General features: G+C 32.0%; 1 protein-coding gene across 1 annotated transcript in view; it reads left to right on the top strand.

The window, feature by feature from the left end:
* Window positions 1-19156, top strand: part of LOC139503804 (uncharacterized) — a 37849-nt gene that overhangs the window by 14971 nt on the left and 3722 nt on the right. Inside the window, exons 5-10 of the mRNA XM_071293734.1 lie at window positions 421-477; window positions 2482-2508; window positions 4982-5073; window positions 16626-16656; window positions 17601-17894; window positions 18363-18514. Of these exons, the coding sequence (XP_071149835.1) occupies window positions 421-477; window positions 2482-2508; window positions 4982-5073; window positions 16626-16656; window positions 17601-17894; window positions 18363-18514 (653 nt within the window). The remainder of the gene's footprint in view (window positions 1-420; window positions 478-2481; window positions 2509-4981; window positions 5074-16625; window positions 16657-17600; window positions 17895-18362; window positions 18515-19156) is intronic.

The raw sequence follows: 19156 nt of genomic DNA, 5'->3' as shown, positions 1-19156 counted from the left end.
CAGCTGTTTTCAATAAAATTCCAAATTCAAACACTTTATCTATAGACATACCAGGTGAACATTCCATAAAGTACCAAGCAGTAAGGTGTTACAATAAGGATTATAAGTAAGATTCAGTAATTTGTAACAATTTATAATAATTTAGGAGGGGTGATCAACACATAATATATACCTTTGGATAAAGCAATTTTAAAGTTCACGAACACATTATTTACGCTCACGAAAATGTTGGACAGCTAAGGCTGAATCACAAGCCATGAAAAAATGAAAAAATAGTCTGGTATCTTAGAGACGAAATGAAGAAATAGAAAAAAAATGTACGAAGTTGTCAAATCGTTAATATTTCAAATGTTATCCTGTTATTTCCCGAATAGCACATCGGCTTGTACACTCTAATTGTTCTTATTATTCATTTTACAGAAGTCAGTTTCGAGTTAAAACTGCAAGTTAATCCGACACCAATCCAAACATCTCAGGGTAAGGACTTCAATACAAAACGGCACTTTTTGCTTTAATGTTTTGCCTTTTGTAGTATTGATTATATGTTTAATGCTAGAATTATCATTATATGAATGTGTAGTTGTATATTTGAACTTCAAAGCATATGATCTTATTGAATTATTCCATTATAAAAAATATTAAATAACAAAAATACCGAACTAATAATATTCAAAACAGAAAGTTCCTAATCCAAATATAAAACTTAAACACATCCAACTATTAATGGAAAGCAACTGTCATATTCCTGACTCGGTACACGCATACTTAAGGACATATTAAACATTGTTAGTTCCATTTTCAAGCAACATTATGCATTTTAATTTTCTGGGTTTTTTTTTTTATTTTGTAAGCTGCTCTATTCTTTTTACGGTACTTGAAAATAAAAAAAAAGTATAATGCATCATGCTCTAGTATAGCATAGACAGCATAATGATCGATGAAATTGAGAATGGAAAGGATGAAGGTGTCAAAGAGCCAACATACCCGAACAAAGAGCAGAAAACAGCCGCAGACCACCATATGGTCTTCAACACAACGAAAAAATCCCGCACCCGGAGGCGGTCGTCAGCTGGCCCCTTAACAAATTTGAGTAATAGTTCTGTTAAAGTGGACGTCATACTAAACTATGAAAACATATAAATTAACAAAAATTAAAAATCATACACGACTAACAAAGGCCAGTCTTGTAAGACATATGACTAATGTCATTATGATTATGATTTTTCCGATTTTTCATAGTCACTGAAACAAGGTCTAACAATTTAACATAAGAAGACATGTATGAAACAATTTCAATCATACAGCTAGATTTGATCCGGAATATTTCTTCCATGTTGATAAAATTTTCAGTTAAATTATATTTGTTTTTATACGACCGGATTTTTTTGTTTTGGTCGTATATTGGTATCATGTCGTCGTTGTCGTCGGCGTCATCGTGAGCGTCGTCCGAAGACAGATGATTTCCGGATAATAACTTTAGTATAATGACTAGGAATCAATAAAATTTTAACACAATACTCATTACCACTAAAGGAAGGTTAGGATTTATTTTGTGGGTTATGTACCCAAAGGTTTGAGAACTAGAAACCCAAAGGGGCCCAAAAACAAGCATTTATCTAGTTTCAGGACAATATGTTGTGTATAAGTGTTTCAATTGCTCTGCAATTTTTCCACAATGTGTAGTACCATAAGTAGAAGGTCGGAATTTATTTTAAGGGTTATGGGACAAATAGTCTAGGAATTAAGGGCAAAAAAGGGGCCAAAACAAGCTTTTGTGTAGTTTCTGGACAATAACTTGTGTGTAACTGTATGGATCTCTCTGACATTGTACCACAATGTTTCATTTAACAAAGGGAAGGCTGGGATTGGGAAATTTAGATATAAATAGATTAAGCAAACTCGTGCTGCTTGATTATTCTAGATCTATTTAATTTCATATTATAGATGAAAAATAAATATTAATTATCGTTTTCACCTGTCTAAAAATGATATTTTGGTGGATCGAATCCGTCAATCAAATGATTTACCTTTGTTTCACTTTCAATGTTGACATTTGTTTCCTTTAAATAACTTTACACATACAATTCACGTGTTATCCATCCTAAGCTTAGGGGTTTAATTGAAGTTCACATGAATACGGACTCAATAAGGTCGAATTATTCACTTGCAAGTAAATAATTCAAAGTCAATGTTTTGTAGCTTATTTTGAAAAAAATTGAACGATACTGGCTGCTTAAAGCGAATAATTATTTCACTATTTGTATTTCATTAATGATTGAGTAAAACAAATAATATATTAGATTTTTTATATATCTCGTAGCTAGTGCCCCTTTAATTTTGACGATTTATCTTCATAGTAGAGCATTATTCTGGAAAATACTTGATATAGCAAACTCTATGATGGTTACATTGTATTAATGTTTGAAAATTAACAGCTCCTTATTATGTAAATAATAAATATCGACATCTTTTATCTTGCAGGTAGTAGAGATGACAACTCTGATCAAGGTAAATTTCGAAATTTCTAACATAAGTTCTAAAATAGATTTGGTTGATTTAATTTTCATAAAATGTTTACAAAATATTTATTTTAAAGTGTTGAACCACATACATATCATGAATAATTTCATAAGATATATAGCAGTTTGACAATGAAACACTAATGTTGGTCATTGAGAGAGGCTTAAATTCTCTTCATTATTAGTATATGATAACAAGTTTCAGTTAGTTTTTGAATAATTAAATAACCGTAGATGTTCTGTACAACCTTAAATTACAATTCAACCCAAACTAATTACTTACAGATGATCACCGACAATGAAGATTAGTTTGTTTATTACTTATTCTTTACAAGATATGAACGAATGACATACTATATCAATAGAGTATGTGTGTAATACAGCAGATTGAATAGTAAAAGGGAACATTTTGAATTAAATTTTATTTTGCTGGAAGATTTTATTTGCCTTGACAAAAATGTCCACATCTATTCGATTTATTAAAGTTGTTGTGGGCGAAGCTAAAAATGATATCCCGACCCTTGCAAAGTACATGATTTGGTATAGGAAATCCTCAAAATAATTTTGACCCGAAAACAAAGAAATAGCAAAAAGGCATCCTTTGGCATGGAATCTGAAAACAGTTTTATCAGTTTATGTTAAGTACGACTTGCGGACACGAAATGAGTACTCACGTATAAAGCAATAGCAAATTATATAATTAGGTGATGGTAACCTAAACAAAAGTTTAAACCAAATAACAGAATGAGAGGCATGCAATGGTATCATATGATCAAGATTCATAGAAATTTCATTAAATTATATATAAAGGCCTTGGACAAGTTGTGAGTACAATATGGGTACTTCCAGAATATTGCAATTAAACAAAACTCTGTCAAGCGGTTAAGTAGCAAATACAAAGATGGAACAGAAGGACGGATGGACTCCCAAAATATTAGTATTCCGCCCGCTTAACAAGACAGGGTATAATCAGCCATTTGATCTATTGAAATAGACTTTTTGTGAAGCATGTTATCAATATTGAACCAGTGTTTTAAAAAAGTGTATATGTCAAGCTTTAATTTATTCTCCTGGACAACATATATATACTTTTCAATGATAATGGGTATCGACAGGTAGTAGATATTTATATGGACAATAATTGTACCCCTTTAATAGCAGAAATATTCCTGTATTGCTATGAATCTCAGTTTATGACCAAACTCAGTAAACACACGTCATTGTTACTACCGTTATTTTGAGAAGATTCTAATGTTAAACAATCCTAAGTTCCTCAAATATACAACCAAAATTTACCAAAAGGAACTTATTTTAAATAAATCTGACAATAACAGCAGTAGTTGACTTTTTATAGATTCAGACATTTCAATTTCTAAAGGGAAAATCCATACTAAAATTTAAGACAAAAAAGACAATTTTTATTTCCTAATTTAGATGGCGAGGTTCCTTTGGGTCCATCATACGGTGTTAATATATTCCAACTCGTTCGGTATGCCCGTGAGTGTAGTGATGTCATAGATTTAAACAAACGTAATCAATACATCACTAGTAAATTATTAAGTCAGGGATTTCGTTACCATAAATTACTTAAAACTTTTACTAATTAAAATTCTTTCATAGATTTGATAAGCAAATTTGTCTGTACTCTTTACAATTAATAATATTTTATTGATAGTTTCCTGTATATGTTATTGTTTTCAATGCCATATTGTCCCAGTTTATAGTTGTCTTTTTGACATTGTTAAACATGTTGTATTTATAGTGTGTCATATATCAACTTTACAGGTATTCGTTCAGTGTATGTTTACATTTTTGTTAATCTTTCTTTTTGCTCGAGTTTAGCTATTTCAATAGATATTTTACACATGTTACAATGTGTCTTTCTGGATTTCTTTTTGGTATGACCCTAGGTTACTATTCAAGGCCGTACTCCGACTTATATTGGTTTTCTTTGTACAAATTATGTTTTAGATGGAGAGTAGCCCCATCGGCACTTATACCACATCTTCTTGTATCTATAGCCATCTATTTTGAGTCCTTTAAGGTGGTACCTAATACTAGAGGATTTTATTCTGTAAAATCAGCTAAACTTTATAATCATGTTTCATTGTTTAGAAAATATTAAGCTTCTCCATGATCAAAATGAGTGTTTGTCAAACTGCAATAATTCAATCATTTTTTTTCACGAGAACATGATTGGTTCATGTTTTTTGTAAAAACAATTCCAAAGGGTCCAAGTACCACCTTAAGCAATTACCACTATTCATAACATATAAAACTAGCCAAAAAGTATAAACTCATAACTGACTTTAAAATGCTATATGTATTAGGCTAGCAGTACAAACGCTTTAATTATAAAATAAAGTACAAGTTTATAGAAACCAGTAACTGTTCAAAAATGACTTAAGTTTTCAAATGAATGTTATGCTACAACTTTAAATTCCTGATGCATTTGCTTACAGATGAGCCAACCGATAATTTTACATGTGGAAAATGTAAAGAAAATTTCACCAATCTAAAAAAGTTTTGCAAACACAAGGACACGTGTGATACGGTAAATACAACTATCAAGTTACTAACTATAACGCATGTATCTTATTTTCAAAGATCAAAGTTAGCTATCCCCTGTAAAAATGTTCCTTCCCACATTCAAGACACTACAGATTATCTTCGTAAAATGGAATCCATGAACCCTCTTCCTCCGGGAACCCTCCTTGTCACTTTGGATGTCACCTCAGTGTATACCAACATACCTCATGATAACAGCATAAAATCTTGTAAGGAAATATAGGACTCGCACAATACTGGAGAACCACCAACTGAATGCTTAGTACAGCTGCTTACACTGGTCCTGAAATGCAACAATTTCACCTTTAATGGTGATCCTTACCTTCAAATAAACGAGACCGTGACGGGGACAAAAATGGCATCATCTTACGCCAATATTTTCATGGACAAATTAGAAAAACAAATTATTTCAACATATTTTCCAAACCTCTGTCTTGGTTCCGTTTCATTGATGATGTTGATATGAACTGGATTGAATCCCAACAAAAAACTGGATGATTTCATCAGATAAGAAAAACAACGCCCATCAGTCAATTAAATTTACGTATGAAATTTCCAACTCTGAAATATCTTCTTTAGACACAACTACATCTATTACGGTCGGTGTCATATTATATCAACAGACCTCTACTGTAAACCTACAGATAAACATCAGTACCTTTCTCCCAAACGCTGTCACCCCAAATACTGTACAAAAAGTATCCCGTTCAGTCAAGCTCTTAGAGTAAAGCGGATTTGCTCCTCTCAAGAGGTTGTCATGAAACGGTTACAGGAACTTCGCGGGTTTGTGACCAAACGAGTTTATAAGAAATTGGACATACATAAGGGGTTTGTGCGCGCTATCAATAACAGCCGCAATGACCTGTTATAGTACAAACGGAAGAGGCGCAGAAGAATAGTCACGTTTGTTCTAATATACAATTCCACCTTTACTAACCTTTCACGTGTTGATCCGTGCCAATTGGCAAATTATTGCCAAGCACCCTAAATTATCTAAGATCTTTCCCAATCCTTCTGTCTTAGCTTTTCGGAGACCAGCAAGTCTGAAAGACTTATTTGTAAGAGCTGAGGTCTCCTCAAATAAAAGCTGTTCAACTGCAGGATGGTGCATGTCGTGTGGTAACAAACGTTGTCTGACTTGTCAAAAAATACTAAATACTCAAACATTTACTTGCCACCCGACTGGGTATGTCTACACTATATTTTGCAATGTAACTTGCAAAACACACAATGTTGTATACCGCCTTCAGTGTCGATGTGGCATGCATTATGTTGGCGAGACAGAACAGCCATTCAACAAACGCATGAATGGTCATCGAAGTGACTACACTTACAAGCCCGACCTACTCGTAAGTCGTCGTTAAAGAAAAGACAAATTAGACTTTCGCTTACTTGTCATTATGAAACAAAAAACGGCGAAAGTAAAATATCAAAAATATTGAACTCAACTGAAATTCAAATCGTAAAGGCTTTATCAAATGTCAAATCAAAACATCGAACACATCAAACGAACTGAAAACAACTGTCATATTAAATTGACACCCAAATAGGTATAATTTTTTGTGTTCGTTAAGGGGTATTGTTTAAATGAAATTGAATAGAAAGAAGTCCACCAGAATTGCTAAAGATCATGACTTTTGATTTAGTAATATAAACTTCCAGTCCCCAATTCAGTTATTAAAGCAAGTATTATTTGCTTATGATAATTATAAATAATATGTTTTATTTTATTTTTTAAATGTACATGTATGTGGCACAAGAATGTTTTGATCCCCTATTATACATGTATACATATACTCTTATATAAGTCAAGAGTCAATATTTTTGTTTGTGTAGCTTTTATTGGCCAAAAAGGCCTTCATTTATACATGTACCATAATTATAAACTTTACAAAAATGTATATTATTTACTCTATTTACTGTAAAATTTGTTACATTACTGTACAAGAAACTTATATCTATGGATATCTCAGTTTTTTGGTCTTTTTTCTTTTTATGTCTGATGATTTTTTCCTTCTGTGTACTGGTTATCAAAACACTTTACGTGTAAGCTGTTGGAATATTAATGGTTTTAAACTAAAAGGATACAGTGATTCAGATTTTATTAGTGAATTCAACAAAAAAGATATTTTTTGTTTACTTGAAACCCATTGCTCTCTTGAAGATGCATTGGAAATACCAGATTTTAAAGCTGTGCATCTTATTCGGCCTATGTCTGCACGCACAAGAAAACGGTCTGGTGGTATTTCTGTATATGTAAGGTCTACACTGAGACCTGGAATAAAATTCTTAAAACACAAAACAAATGACTACATTTGGCTTAAACTTTGTAAGCAATTTTGTGGCTTACCTGAAGATTTATATCTCTGTTTTTTTATATAACCCCCCTGCCAATTTTACATATTCTCAATCTCTAACCTATGATATTCTGGAATATGTGGAAAATGATATAGTAAATTATTCCAAACTTGGAAAGATTTTAATTGCTGGCGATGTAAATGCTAGAACAGGGTCCAAACAATTAGACTTTATTCAAAACGATATTTTAGATACTCATATCTCTTCTTTATTTGAAGAATATAACCCTAATTTTGATATACCAGTCTGTCATAGCAGCAAGATAGCATTTCATCCCTAAGGGACAAGACACTTAACGACTTGTGTGTGCAGACAGGGATCCGTATCTTAAATGGTAGAACCCCTGGTGATAATATAGGTCAGCTTACTTGCCACACCGCTATGGGTAGTAGTGTGGTAGACTATTTTTTTATCTTCCGAAAGTCTTTTAAGTAATATACTGTTTTTTAAGGTTCATGATTTCAAAGCCACTCTGATCAATGCCAGGTATCCACAATGTTAAAAGTTAACTGTATATTTAATGCAGTGCAAAAAGATGTTCACTCTTTACCAAACCAATATATATGGGAAGAAAATTCTGCAGAGAAATTCCAAAATGCTCTAGCTTCACAATTGGTTCAAGAAAAAAATAAAAACATTTAATAACACAAACTATACTGGTGACTCAAATATTATGATACAAGATCTGAATAATATCCTTTATGAGGCAGCTAATATTTCTGTTACGAGAAAGATTATAAAACAGGTAAATGGTACTGCTAAAGTGAAGAAAAGTCAACAGTCTAAATGGTTTGACCTACCCCTTATAAATATGAAAAAACAGTTATGCGATAAAGAAAAGCTTTTTAAAAAATATAACAAAGATCCTTATATTAGATCCTCATTCTTTGCTTTACTGAAAAAATACAGAAAAGCAAGAAAAACTAAATATAGAGAATTCCGTGCTGATCTTATAGATCAACTTGATAACTTGCGTGAGGAAAACCCGAAAAGTTATTGGACTTTATTAGAATCCCTTAAAAATTCAGACAAAAAGACAGAAAAATCATCAAATATAACAAGCACGGAGTGGGCTGAATATTTTAAAGATCTTAACAAAAAACCCAGGAACTCCTTCCCCTTATATAATAGAATTTTTACGTAACTTGGAAAATGCTAAAGTGTTTTACTGAGCTAGACATCCTTATCACAGATAAAGAAATTTCTGATGCAATTCATACATTAAAGAATAAAAAATCATGACAGCATTTCAAATGAAATGACAAAAAATAGTCAAAGTTTTCTAATTAAAAGTTTTAATCATGTTTTTAATAAAATAGTGGAAACTATCCTCAGATATGGGCTAATGGTTTTATAACTGCCCTATTTAAAAATGGTTCAAAGGATGATCCATCAAATTATCGTGGACTAACTGTGACTAGTTGTCTAAGTAAAGTATTTACAAAAATTCTTACTAAAAGATTAGAAAAATTTTGTATTAAAAGAAATATCATTTGTCCTGAGCAAATTGGTTTCTGCAAAGGCAAGCGTACTTCAGATCATATGTTTGTCATGAAATGTCTTATTGATAAATATACTCAAACAGGTTTAAAACATTTGTATACCTGCTTTATTGATTTCAAAAAAGCCTTTGATAAAGTTTGGCATGAAGGCTTATTTTATAAATTATGAAAACTTGGTGTTAGTGATATATTTTATAATGTTGTTAAAGATATATATAATAATTTTTATTGTCAGTGAAAATTGACCCTAATCATGTAACTGACACTTTTTCATCTTTTATAGGAGTGAGATAGGGAGATAATTTAAGTCCCATCTTGTACAACATTTTTGTTAATGATATTCCAGATATATTTGATGAGGATTGCTTTCCAGTTAAACTAAATAATACAAAACTTAATTGTCTGATGTATGCAGATGATCTAATTTTGCTTTCTGAAACTCCAAGGGGTCTACAATATGTCTTGATAAACTACAGATCTATTGCAATAATTGGGGACTGGAAGTTAATATTAATAATTCCAAAGTCATGATTTTTAGCAATTCTGGTAGACTTCTTTCTACTCAATTTCATTTAAATAATACCCCCCTAACGAACACAAAAAATTATACCTACTTGGGTGTCAAATTTAGTATTAATTGCAAATTTACAGATGCCCAACATGAAATGTATATTAAAGGGCTAAAGACCTTTTTTAAACTAAAAAAATGTTCTCAGGTCATAAACCAAAAATAAAAACACTACTTCATGTTTTTGACCATACAGTTAGATCAGTCTTTATGTATGGCAGTGAAATATGGGGTGACATTAACTTTCACAAACTAAACACTCAAGGGGATAACTATGTCAAAAAACTATGTGGAGACCTGGCAGTAGAGAAGGCTCATTTAAGCTTTTGTAAATTTATACTTGGAGTAAGTAAAAAAGCAACAAATATTGCAGTTATGGGTGAACTGGGCAGATATCCTCTGTTTTTGGAGGTTTTATTAAATATGTTTAAATACTATATACGTTTAAAAAAATCCGATGATTTATTATTAAAAGAGGCTTTCAACCTCTCATAATCTGTACATCATGAGCAGAAAAAGAGCTGGTATACCAGTATTCAAACTTTATTTAAATACTTTAGCATCAATGAAAATTATGCACTTAATTTACAGACGAAGTTAAAAAACTATTTATGCAAAAAGATGCAATCAAAATATTATTTAATATGGCAAACTGAGCTTAAAAATGATTTCAGAGACAATAAACTATATGGTAACAAGCTTAGAACTTATAAACTTTTTAAAAGCAGATTTTGCTTAGAAAATTACCTTTTGCAGGAAAATTTTAGATATAGACATTATTTAACGAAATTCCGTATCAGTGCTTACGATTTAGAGATTGAGAGGGAAGGTACAAAAATCTGATAGTGTCAGAACGTATCTGTAAATTGTGTGGTACTGAGGTTGAGGATGAAATTCATTTTCTTCTTCAGTGCCAACAACTTTCCAATATTCGTTTTAACTTTTCAAAGAAATAAAACAACGGTTTAAAAATTTTAGTGGTTTAGATATTAAATCACAATTTATGTCTTTAAGTAGAAAAACTAAAGGCTGGGTCGCTCACCTGTATTTCCTGAAGCTTTGGAAATTATGTAAAACAAGGTTAACATCATAATAATAGTATTAAACATTAACAATCTAAACCAAGGAGTAAACAAAGACTCGTCATATTATATATTATACTATAATGATATATATGATAAAATAACAAAAAAATGCAAAATTTCTGTAAAATTACTTACTCCGAACCCTACAAATTTCAGGACAGATAAATCAAAATCTGCTGAACATGTTTGCCACCTGTCAGATTTGCTTTGAATGCTTTAGTTTCAGAGATATAAACCAAAAACTGCATTTTACCCATATGTTCTATTTTTAGTCATGTCGGCCATATTGATTAAAAGGCTGGATCATTGGACACATTATTTCAACTAGATTCCGTTATGATGATTGTGGCCAAGTTTGGTTAAATTGTCTCTGTAGTTTTAGAGAAGAAGATTTTGTAAAAGATTACAAAATTTAGGAAAAATTGTAAAAAATTGACTATAAAAATCAATAACTCCTTAAGGATCAACTGATAATTTTGGTCATGTTGACTTATTTGTAGATCTTACTTTGCTAAACAGTATTGCTGTTTACCTCTATCTAATATAATATGCAAGACAATAACCAAAAAACTGCAAAATTTCCTTACAATTACTAATTCAGGGGCAGCAACTCAAGAATTGGTTGTGGGACTCGTCTGAAAACTTAGGGGAGAATAGATGTTAACCTCATGAACATTTCAATCCCATGTCAGATTTCCTCTAAATGTTTTAGTTTCAGACAAACCAAGAACTGCATATTACGCCTATATTTTCTGTTTTGTGTCGGCCATGTTGGTTTGCGAGTCGGGTCATCGGACACATTTTTTTAACTAGATTCCCAAGTGATGATTGTTGAATTTGTCCCAGTAGTTTCAAAGGAGAAGATTTTTATAATGGTAACAGACGACGACGACGACGGACGACGATGGACTACGGACGCCAAGTGATGAGTAAAACTCACTTGACCTTCAGGTCAGGTGAGCTAAAAAGTATTTAACCTTGTTTGAAAGCTAAACCTCTCGCTTGTATGACAGTTGCATAGACTTCTATATGTTTACAATTAGGTTTGAGCAGAACAAACATACATCATAGGTAAAATTTTAAAAATTGGGTTCAACAGTCACTATTGTGTGAAATATGTTTTAGATGCCGTTTTCTACTGTCTAAAAAGTTAAATTATCTAAACATCGAACTCCAAAGAAGGTTTAAAACGGAAAGCCAATAATCAATTGGCAAAATCAAGAGCTCAAACACATCAAACGAATGGATTACAACTGTCATATTCCTGAATAGGTACAGGCATTTTCTTGTGTAGAAAAAAGGGGATTAAACCTGATTTGATAGCTAGCTGAACCTTTCAACTGTATAAAAAAATACTACTAGCAGTTAACGACATGCCAGTTAAAGACCTCAATTAAACTGATTGAAAGATTATGTCTTTATCAAATGATTATTAAGCACTACCCTCCCGTTAGGGGTTCAGTATTTTACCATTATAAAATATATGAGAAGAACATAACCCGTATCATGCCAAAAACTGGTTTTAGAATATATGCCTTTATTTTTTATGCAAAGATCCTATAAGTGAGTCATTATTAAAGCCAACATAGGCAATATTTTATGACCTATCAACAGTATCGTAGCTATACCCTTTCTTAATTAGTCTTTAAAGGTTTTGTTAGCTTTTGAGTTGAATGCCGACATTTTTGTGCTTTGTAAAAAGAATATTACCATAAAAAATTGGATGTGAAATACCTGAACGTATAAGATGTCTGTATGTTGAATACTATTTACGAATGATGTCCTTGTACTGATAATAAAATTCAGTAAATGTTTTGACTAGTTTGTGATATCGAAAACCCTGGTGTAATGATTTTTCAGTAATACATACATTTCTCTGGGTGTTGCTAAACGGCGGAAACGGAATACGGAACGGAAACGGAAAACGGAACAGAAAGAATTGACATCTTTTCATTGTGGTTATTTTATCTACATGGGATTGTTTAATATAGTATAACACGTGTTAAAAAGAAAGAAAAAAAAACGGAAGAATAAATTTAAAATACAAGATTTTAAAGCATAAAGTATTGACATAATAAGCAGGGGATGATGAGACTATGTTTTTGAAATATTTCTCACCAAATTACAATACTGAAGTATGCAGTTTCGGGTATTTACGTCAAAAAAGCAAATGCATTTCCTCGAATTTAAAATCAATAAATACGAATTGATGTGGAACAAGTGGCGTGAAGTTAGTGGGGCCAAGTTAGTAGACTACATTGATATAAGTTTTGCACAGTGCTCTTAGCAAGTTAGTCGTAGTCATGACCTAGAGTTTTCAAAATCAAATTGTCCACACTGCTTTTATTATCATGCCGCATAATTCTTCTCTCTTTCAAGCAGCCGTGAATTTGATTTCATAATATTACAATTGAAAATAGTGTCACTCATTTAGTATGTTGTTTTACTTTATAGTTTAGAAAACATTAAAAGATAGGCGAAAGATAGCAAAGGAACATTCAAACTCAAAAGTCGGAAATAAACTGACAAGACCATGACTAAAAAAGACCAAAAGACAAACAGACAAACGGACAAACAATAGTACACAAAACACAACATATAAACTAAAGGCTGAGAAACACGAGCCCCACCAAAAACTTAGGGTTATCTCAGTTGCTCCGGGAGGGTAAACAGATCCAGCTTCACATGTGCCACCCGTCATCATAGTAATGATTTTATAGATTTTTTAAAGATGTTGATGCTATGTCAAGACAACTGAAAACGGGGCTTTTTTCAAAATATAACATGCCGGTATATATCCTTATCGATGTTTTTGGTGCAATCATTGATAATAGTACATAGTTGCTACTGCAATATTTACGAAAAGCATTGATGATATCATTATAATCAAGCCGGTTACGCACTATGTTGGTGCATACTATATGTTAGAGTATCTTGCAGATAATGCATGTTTGAGATACTTAGCGGGCTTTTCTCTTCATTTGGCGTCTGTCGTCCGTTTTCGTTTTTTTTTTCTTTTTTTTTTTTTCTAACTTTTCAAAATATCTTCTCTGAAACTACTGGGTCTTATGTATTTTAAGAAGTCGTTCGACAGTTTTGGTTAAATTTTGCAACATTTATCATTGGTGTATCTAGTTTCAAAAGTGTCACGGATAACCAGGTTCCATCCAGCCAAGATAGCAGCCGGCATGGCTAAAATCAAAACATAGGAATAAAATGCAAGTGCTCTCTTGTGAAAAACTTGTTTAGAAGGTTGAGCTCTACCTAATGTCATTCATGTCAAAAAGATCAAGTGATTTCTTATATGAGCCATCGCCTTTAGACAGCTTAAAGTAAACCACTAATTCGTCGCCCAGTTGCTTTCTTTTTTAAATTCCTCAATTTCAAGCAGACATAACCCTTTTGTTTTAAGTTCAAATAAAGTGACAATCATTGAATGTCAAAGCAACACTTCATGGTGTCTTGCACTGAAAAAATCAACATACCTTTAATGACATAGAAGAAAGAACTGGTTTCTGGAAGTTGGAAGAATGTACCAAAACAGTTAATCAGATCTGACAAACAGACAAAATGTACCCTCTTCATAAAATTTGTTGCAGTTTTTTTTTATATTCAAAATTATAAGTCAAAAAGTGTTCTACAATGATCACCAGTCATTGAACTTTTATTTGATACCACCAATACCTAAATATTTCACATATTTGAAAGTTACACTCATGCGTAGGAATTTTTTTGTGTTAGATATTTACTACTTTCTGGTATGCCGGGGCGAATTAGTGGTGTTACTTACACCTTTATATGACGAATGTACCACTTTCCATTTTTGCCTATTGTATTGAAATATATTTTTAAAAAAACAGGTAGCAAAAATTACCATCAAGACACGATCTACAAGGAGGTCAAAATGCCTGGCGAAATCGTTAGTCGACTCGTTATTGGAGACTCGCTTTTGATGATTTTAGCAATTTCTTATAAGATCTACATACAAGTCGAAATTTCTGTTATAGTAATAAAATTGAGAATGGAAATGGGGAATTTGTCAAAGCGACAACAACCCGACCATAGAACAGACAACAACCCGACCATAGAACAGACAACAGTCAATGGGTCTTCAATGTAGCGACTGCGAAACTCCCGCATCCGTTAGCGGTCTTCATCTGGCCCCTAAACAAATATGCATACTAGTTCAGTGATAATGGACGTCATACTAATCTCCGAATTATACACAAGAAACTAAAATTAAAAATCATACTAGACTAACAAAGGCCAGAGACTCCTGACTTGAAAAGTACACATTAAAAGTAAATTATTCAATGATTGCCCTTATAAATGACGACTTTTTTTTCCCTCTAGTGGTTTTGGTAAAAAATAAAGGTAGAGAAAGTTTTGTCATGAACTATTCAAGCCTATAATGTTTGAGACGGTTCCCATTGTTTAAGATGCATATGCAAATAGACCAAGATGAACTGCACGTGCTCTTTATAGCCTCTTGTTTTTTTTAAAAGCTGTTATGTATTTTCAAAACTGTTTGCTTTTTTCTTTGATACCTTGATCCTATTCTAATGTCAACATAATTGTTGCGTGATTTCGTTACTGTTTCTCGTATTTCTTTCCAGTTACCGCCTTAAATTCCGTCAATTTTTTTTTCTTTCCGTTTCCGTTCTGTTTTCCGTTTCCTCCGTTTAGCAACACCCCATTTCTCTCGCTAAAATCTAATACGTTTTTACATACACGAGCGAATAGTTGAGTTGAGTTATATAAACACCACTTGAACACACCCGTGATTTCTCGGGTCCGTGACTGATTTAAGTATATAACTATGCGTAAGGCTTATTTTAGTATTGGTATTGTCATCTGATAAAGTCATGCCGATTAATATAAGATACACATTTCTCGCTGCTGTCAAATCTTTCTGTTTGAACCCGTCAAACATGAATAAAAGGTCTTGGACTGGAGTTTTTTTTTTAATCAACAACATTGTCCTATATTAGTTATAAATAAAATTGAATTCTTTGATTCGCTGTTTTACGTCATGTCCGCTAATAAATTAAAAACTGTACCTATACGCCTTATTTTAAGTCCAGATTTTTAGTATTTGTATTGTTATCTTAGAAAGTATTACTGATTAAAGTACTACAATAGGGATTAATTTGACAATGAATGAATTTCGTAGTGTCAACCCTGTGATTATGACCCGTGTATATAGCAAAATCATAAATACACCGTTTAGTGTTGCGCCTGTCAGATGCGGAACGAACAGATAAGGTAATAGGTAACAGGTGAATATACTATTGGTATCGGTATCGGATTCAACCTGGAACTTGTTAATTATTGGCAATATTAATTATGTGGAAAACAAAAGGGTATGGAGTGGTGTAATTTTTAATCTACACCATTGTCCTATATTAGCTATATATAAAGTTGAATTCTTTGAATTGTCGTTTTTACCCCATGACGGCTGACAAATTGGACCTTGTTATTTTATTATTATAGATAAGATGGTGACAAGGTACATCACCATCTAAAAATGGATAATTAACGATAAGATATGAAAAAAACATTCATCTCTTTTATCATAAATTTTGGTATACAGTTTCCCGTTAATGATATATATCGAAAAAAGGGCAGTGTCATAGGCAGTATAAGCTTTTTTAAAGTTAGTTCAACAGGATTAATTTCTTTAGTCGTCATTATTGAGAGTCAATATACCATCAAAATATCTAAAAGTATTGTTAAAATTATGTATCAGATATTGTTTCGATATATGCTCCTTGTTAAAGGCCGTGCCTTGATCTAAAATAGTTTACGTTTATAAATTGTTACTTGGACGGAGAGTTGTTTCATTGGCACTCATACCACATCTTCTTATATCTATATGTATATATATCTATCAGATATTGGAATACGAGAATCATCGTAAAACGCATTCATGTGCATTAATCGCAATAATAAAGCTCACAATAATTTCTGAATTTACAGTTTTAAGAATTGAATACTCATTATGCCTATATTTCTGTTTTTTTAGAAACAAGTGAAGCCAGCTCAACACTATCTAAGTAAGAAATAAACTTATAAATATTTATTCCATTTACGTACATGTAAATATGAATTCCTAGGCAGAAGTGTTTTGTTTTAAAAAACAACTTTACGTTACTGGTAATTCAAAACCACGGTTCCATGTTGAAGTACCTACCATTATTAATTTTTTATACTATGTGGCTTGGATGGAGAGTTGTCTTCTTGGCACTCATTCTTATCTCCCTATTTATATGTGACACATCATAGACTTTTTTTTCGTACAAAAGACGGATTTATTTTTTTCTTCGATTTGTTTTAATGAAAACAAGTAAACACATTACACATGTTACAGTTTGTCCTTGGGAATATGTATATTACTATTATAAATTGTGATCTTCAGTCCATTAATTTGCTCTCTTAGTTAACGAGGAACTTTTACTTTGAAGTTATATTACATTGTTAGAAGTGTTTATCGTGGAAACGTTGATCATGATATCTGCATGATTTTGGTTTTGGCATTTGAACATTTTCTCTGATATCATATAGCCATAGGAAAGCTTACTTTTGTTAAAATAAGTTTAAATACAAATTTTATGTTAACCAATCCCCCCTTGAAATGGTGGTTCATAGATTGAAAATAGAATTAGTTTGCCATCTTTGGAATCTCTTTGAATTGCTACAAATTTTCTGTTTATATGTCCTACATAATTTGTAAAACATATGATGCTTTGAATAATGATTATTGTCTTATCATATGTCACTTCTATCGAAGGACTGTCAGTATTCGTTGATAAATAATCCTATTAACAGTGATTATATATTTTGAAAATTCATGTTCTATATGTAATTCTGATTCTAGTGTTTTGTTCATTTTTAGAAAAATAAAAAAAGGTAAACTTGCTAAAACAATTATGCAGCTCTATTATACAAAATGTACCTTCTTTACTAAACATACTTGAAATGGTACATTCTTATCTTTTAGAAATAATCGGAAAATTCATAATTTCTGAATCAAGTGAACGATTGGAAAAAAACGCAGCCAAAATGTTTCAGGATAATCCAGACCAATTTGATACTGATGAGATAGATGTACGTTATGTGGAGAGAGGTTGCTTGATAGTGTGGACCGAATCTTCACAATATGACTTTGAAAATGAAAATAAACTGAAAGAAGACTCTATTCAATTTAACAAAAATATGCTTGAAAAATGTTCTTTGGATTCGACAGAATCTACAAATATCAAAGTGAATGTCAAGTTTTCAAAAACATTTCAAGGTATATATTATATGTTTTTATTGTCAAGCGCTTTCAGTCTACTTCAATAACAGAGTATGTGCCTGTCCCAAGTCAGGAGCCTGTAATTCAGTAGTTGTCGTTTGTTTGTTTGTTACATATTTGTCTTTCGTTCATTGTTTTACATAAATAAGGCCGTTAGTTTTTTCGTTTGAATTGTTTTACATTGTCATTTCGGGGCCTTTTATAGCTGACTATGCTGTATGGCCATACGGTGACCTATAGTTGTTAATTTCTGTGACATTTTGGTCTCTTGTGGACGGTTGTCTCATTGGCAATCATACCACATCTTCTTTTTTTTTTTTTTTTTTTATAACCTTATAATTGTGTTTTTGTTCATCTAATTCTTGATTTTTTATTCAGTCTGCATCGCTCTTGATCCCGTAGAATATGATTATTGTAAAAGAGTGCATAGATATAATTAGCTAAACATATTTTACTTTATCTCAGATTCATTGGAAACAAAAGAAGACGACTCAGACTATTTACAGTGTGGAACATGTCGACAGGAATTTTTCGCAATCCACTCTTTCATCTCTCATAAAAAAGAATGTATCAGGAATCGAAAAATAAGTAGGCAAAACCAGGAAGACATTTCAAAGGTAAAAATAATTTATATATAAAAACATGATTACTAATGAGACAACTCTCCAACACAGACCAAAAACCATGTAAGTTAACATAAGTCAATTTATGACCATAAACAATGAGAAAACCCATACTGCAAAGTCAGCTAAAAAAGACCCCCAAAGGACAAATTTAAAACAATTCAAAGGGGCACTAGTGGCCTGACTTGTGTACAAAACAAAAAAAACGAAGAACAAATATGAAACACAGCAACAAACGACAACCACTGAATTAAAGGCCAATGGACATTGGTGTTGCAGTACAACATAAGAACAAATTATAAAAATCAATTTGAAAGGGCTTGACTCATTGGATCCATAGAAAGCAAAAACAAAGTACAGATCTGAGAGTACTCGCAGTTACTGAAAGCTAGTTCCAAGCAAATAACAACAAATAAAGAATCATGCATCCAAGATTAAAATATCAGTCAGTAAAAGTCCAACATCCAATTGTTTTAATGTAAAGACGTCGTTAACAGTGAAAGATGTTCGATTGTTGTTGTTTTAGCGCCACTATTAAGCGCAACTTTCAGTGTAAAGTAAGACGAAGATTCTATGAATATGACATAATATAAACAATAAAAGCAACCAATAATTACATATAACTCACATATTCAA

This window comes from Mytilus edulis, chromosome 14, assembly GCF_963676685.1.
Source record: "Mytilus edulis chromosome 14, xbMytEdul2.2, whole genome shotgun sequence".
Classification (NCBI taxonomy): domain Eukaryota; kingdom Metazoa; phylum Mollusca; class Bivalvia; order Mytilida; family Mytilidae; genus Mytilus; species Mytilus edulis.
The sequence above is the reverse complement of the archived record's forward strand: the minus strand, read 5'-3'. Positions and strand labels throughout refer to the sequence as shown.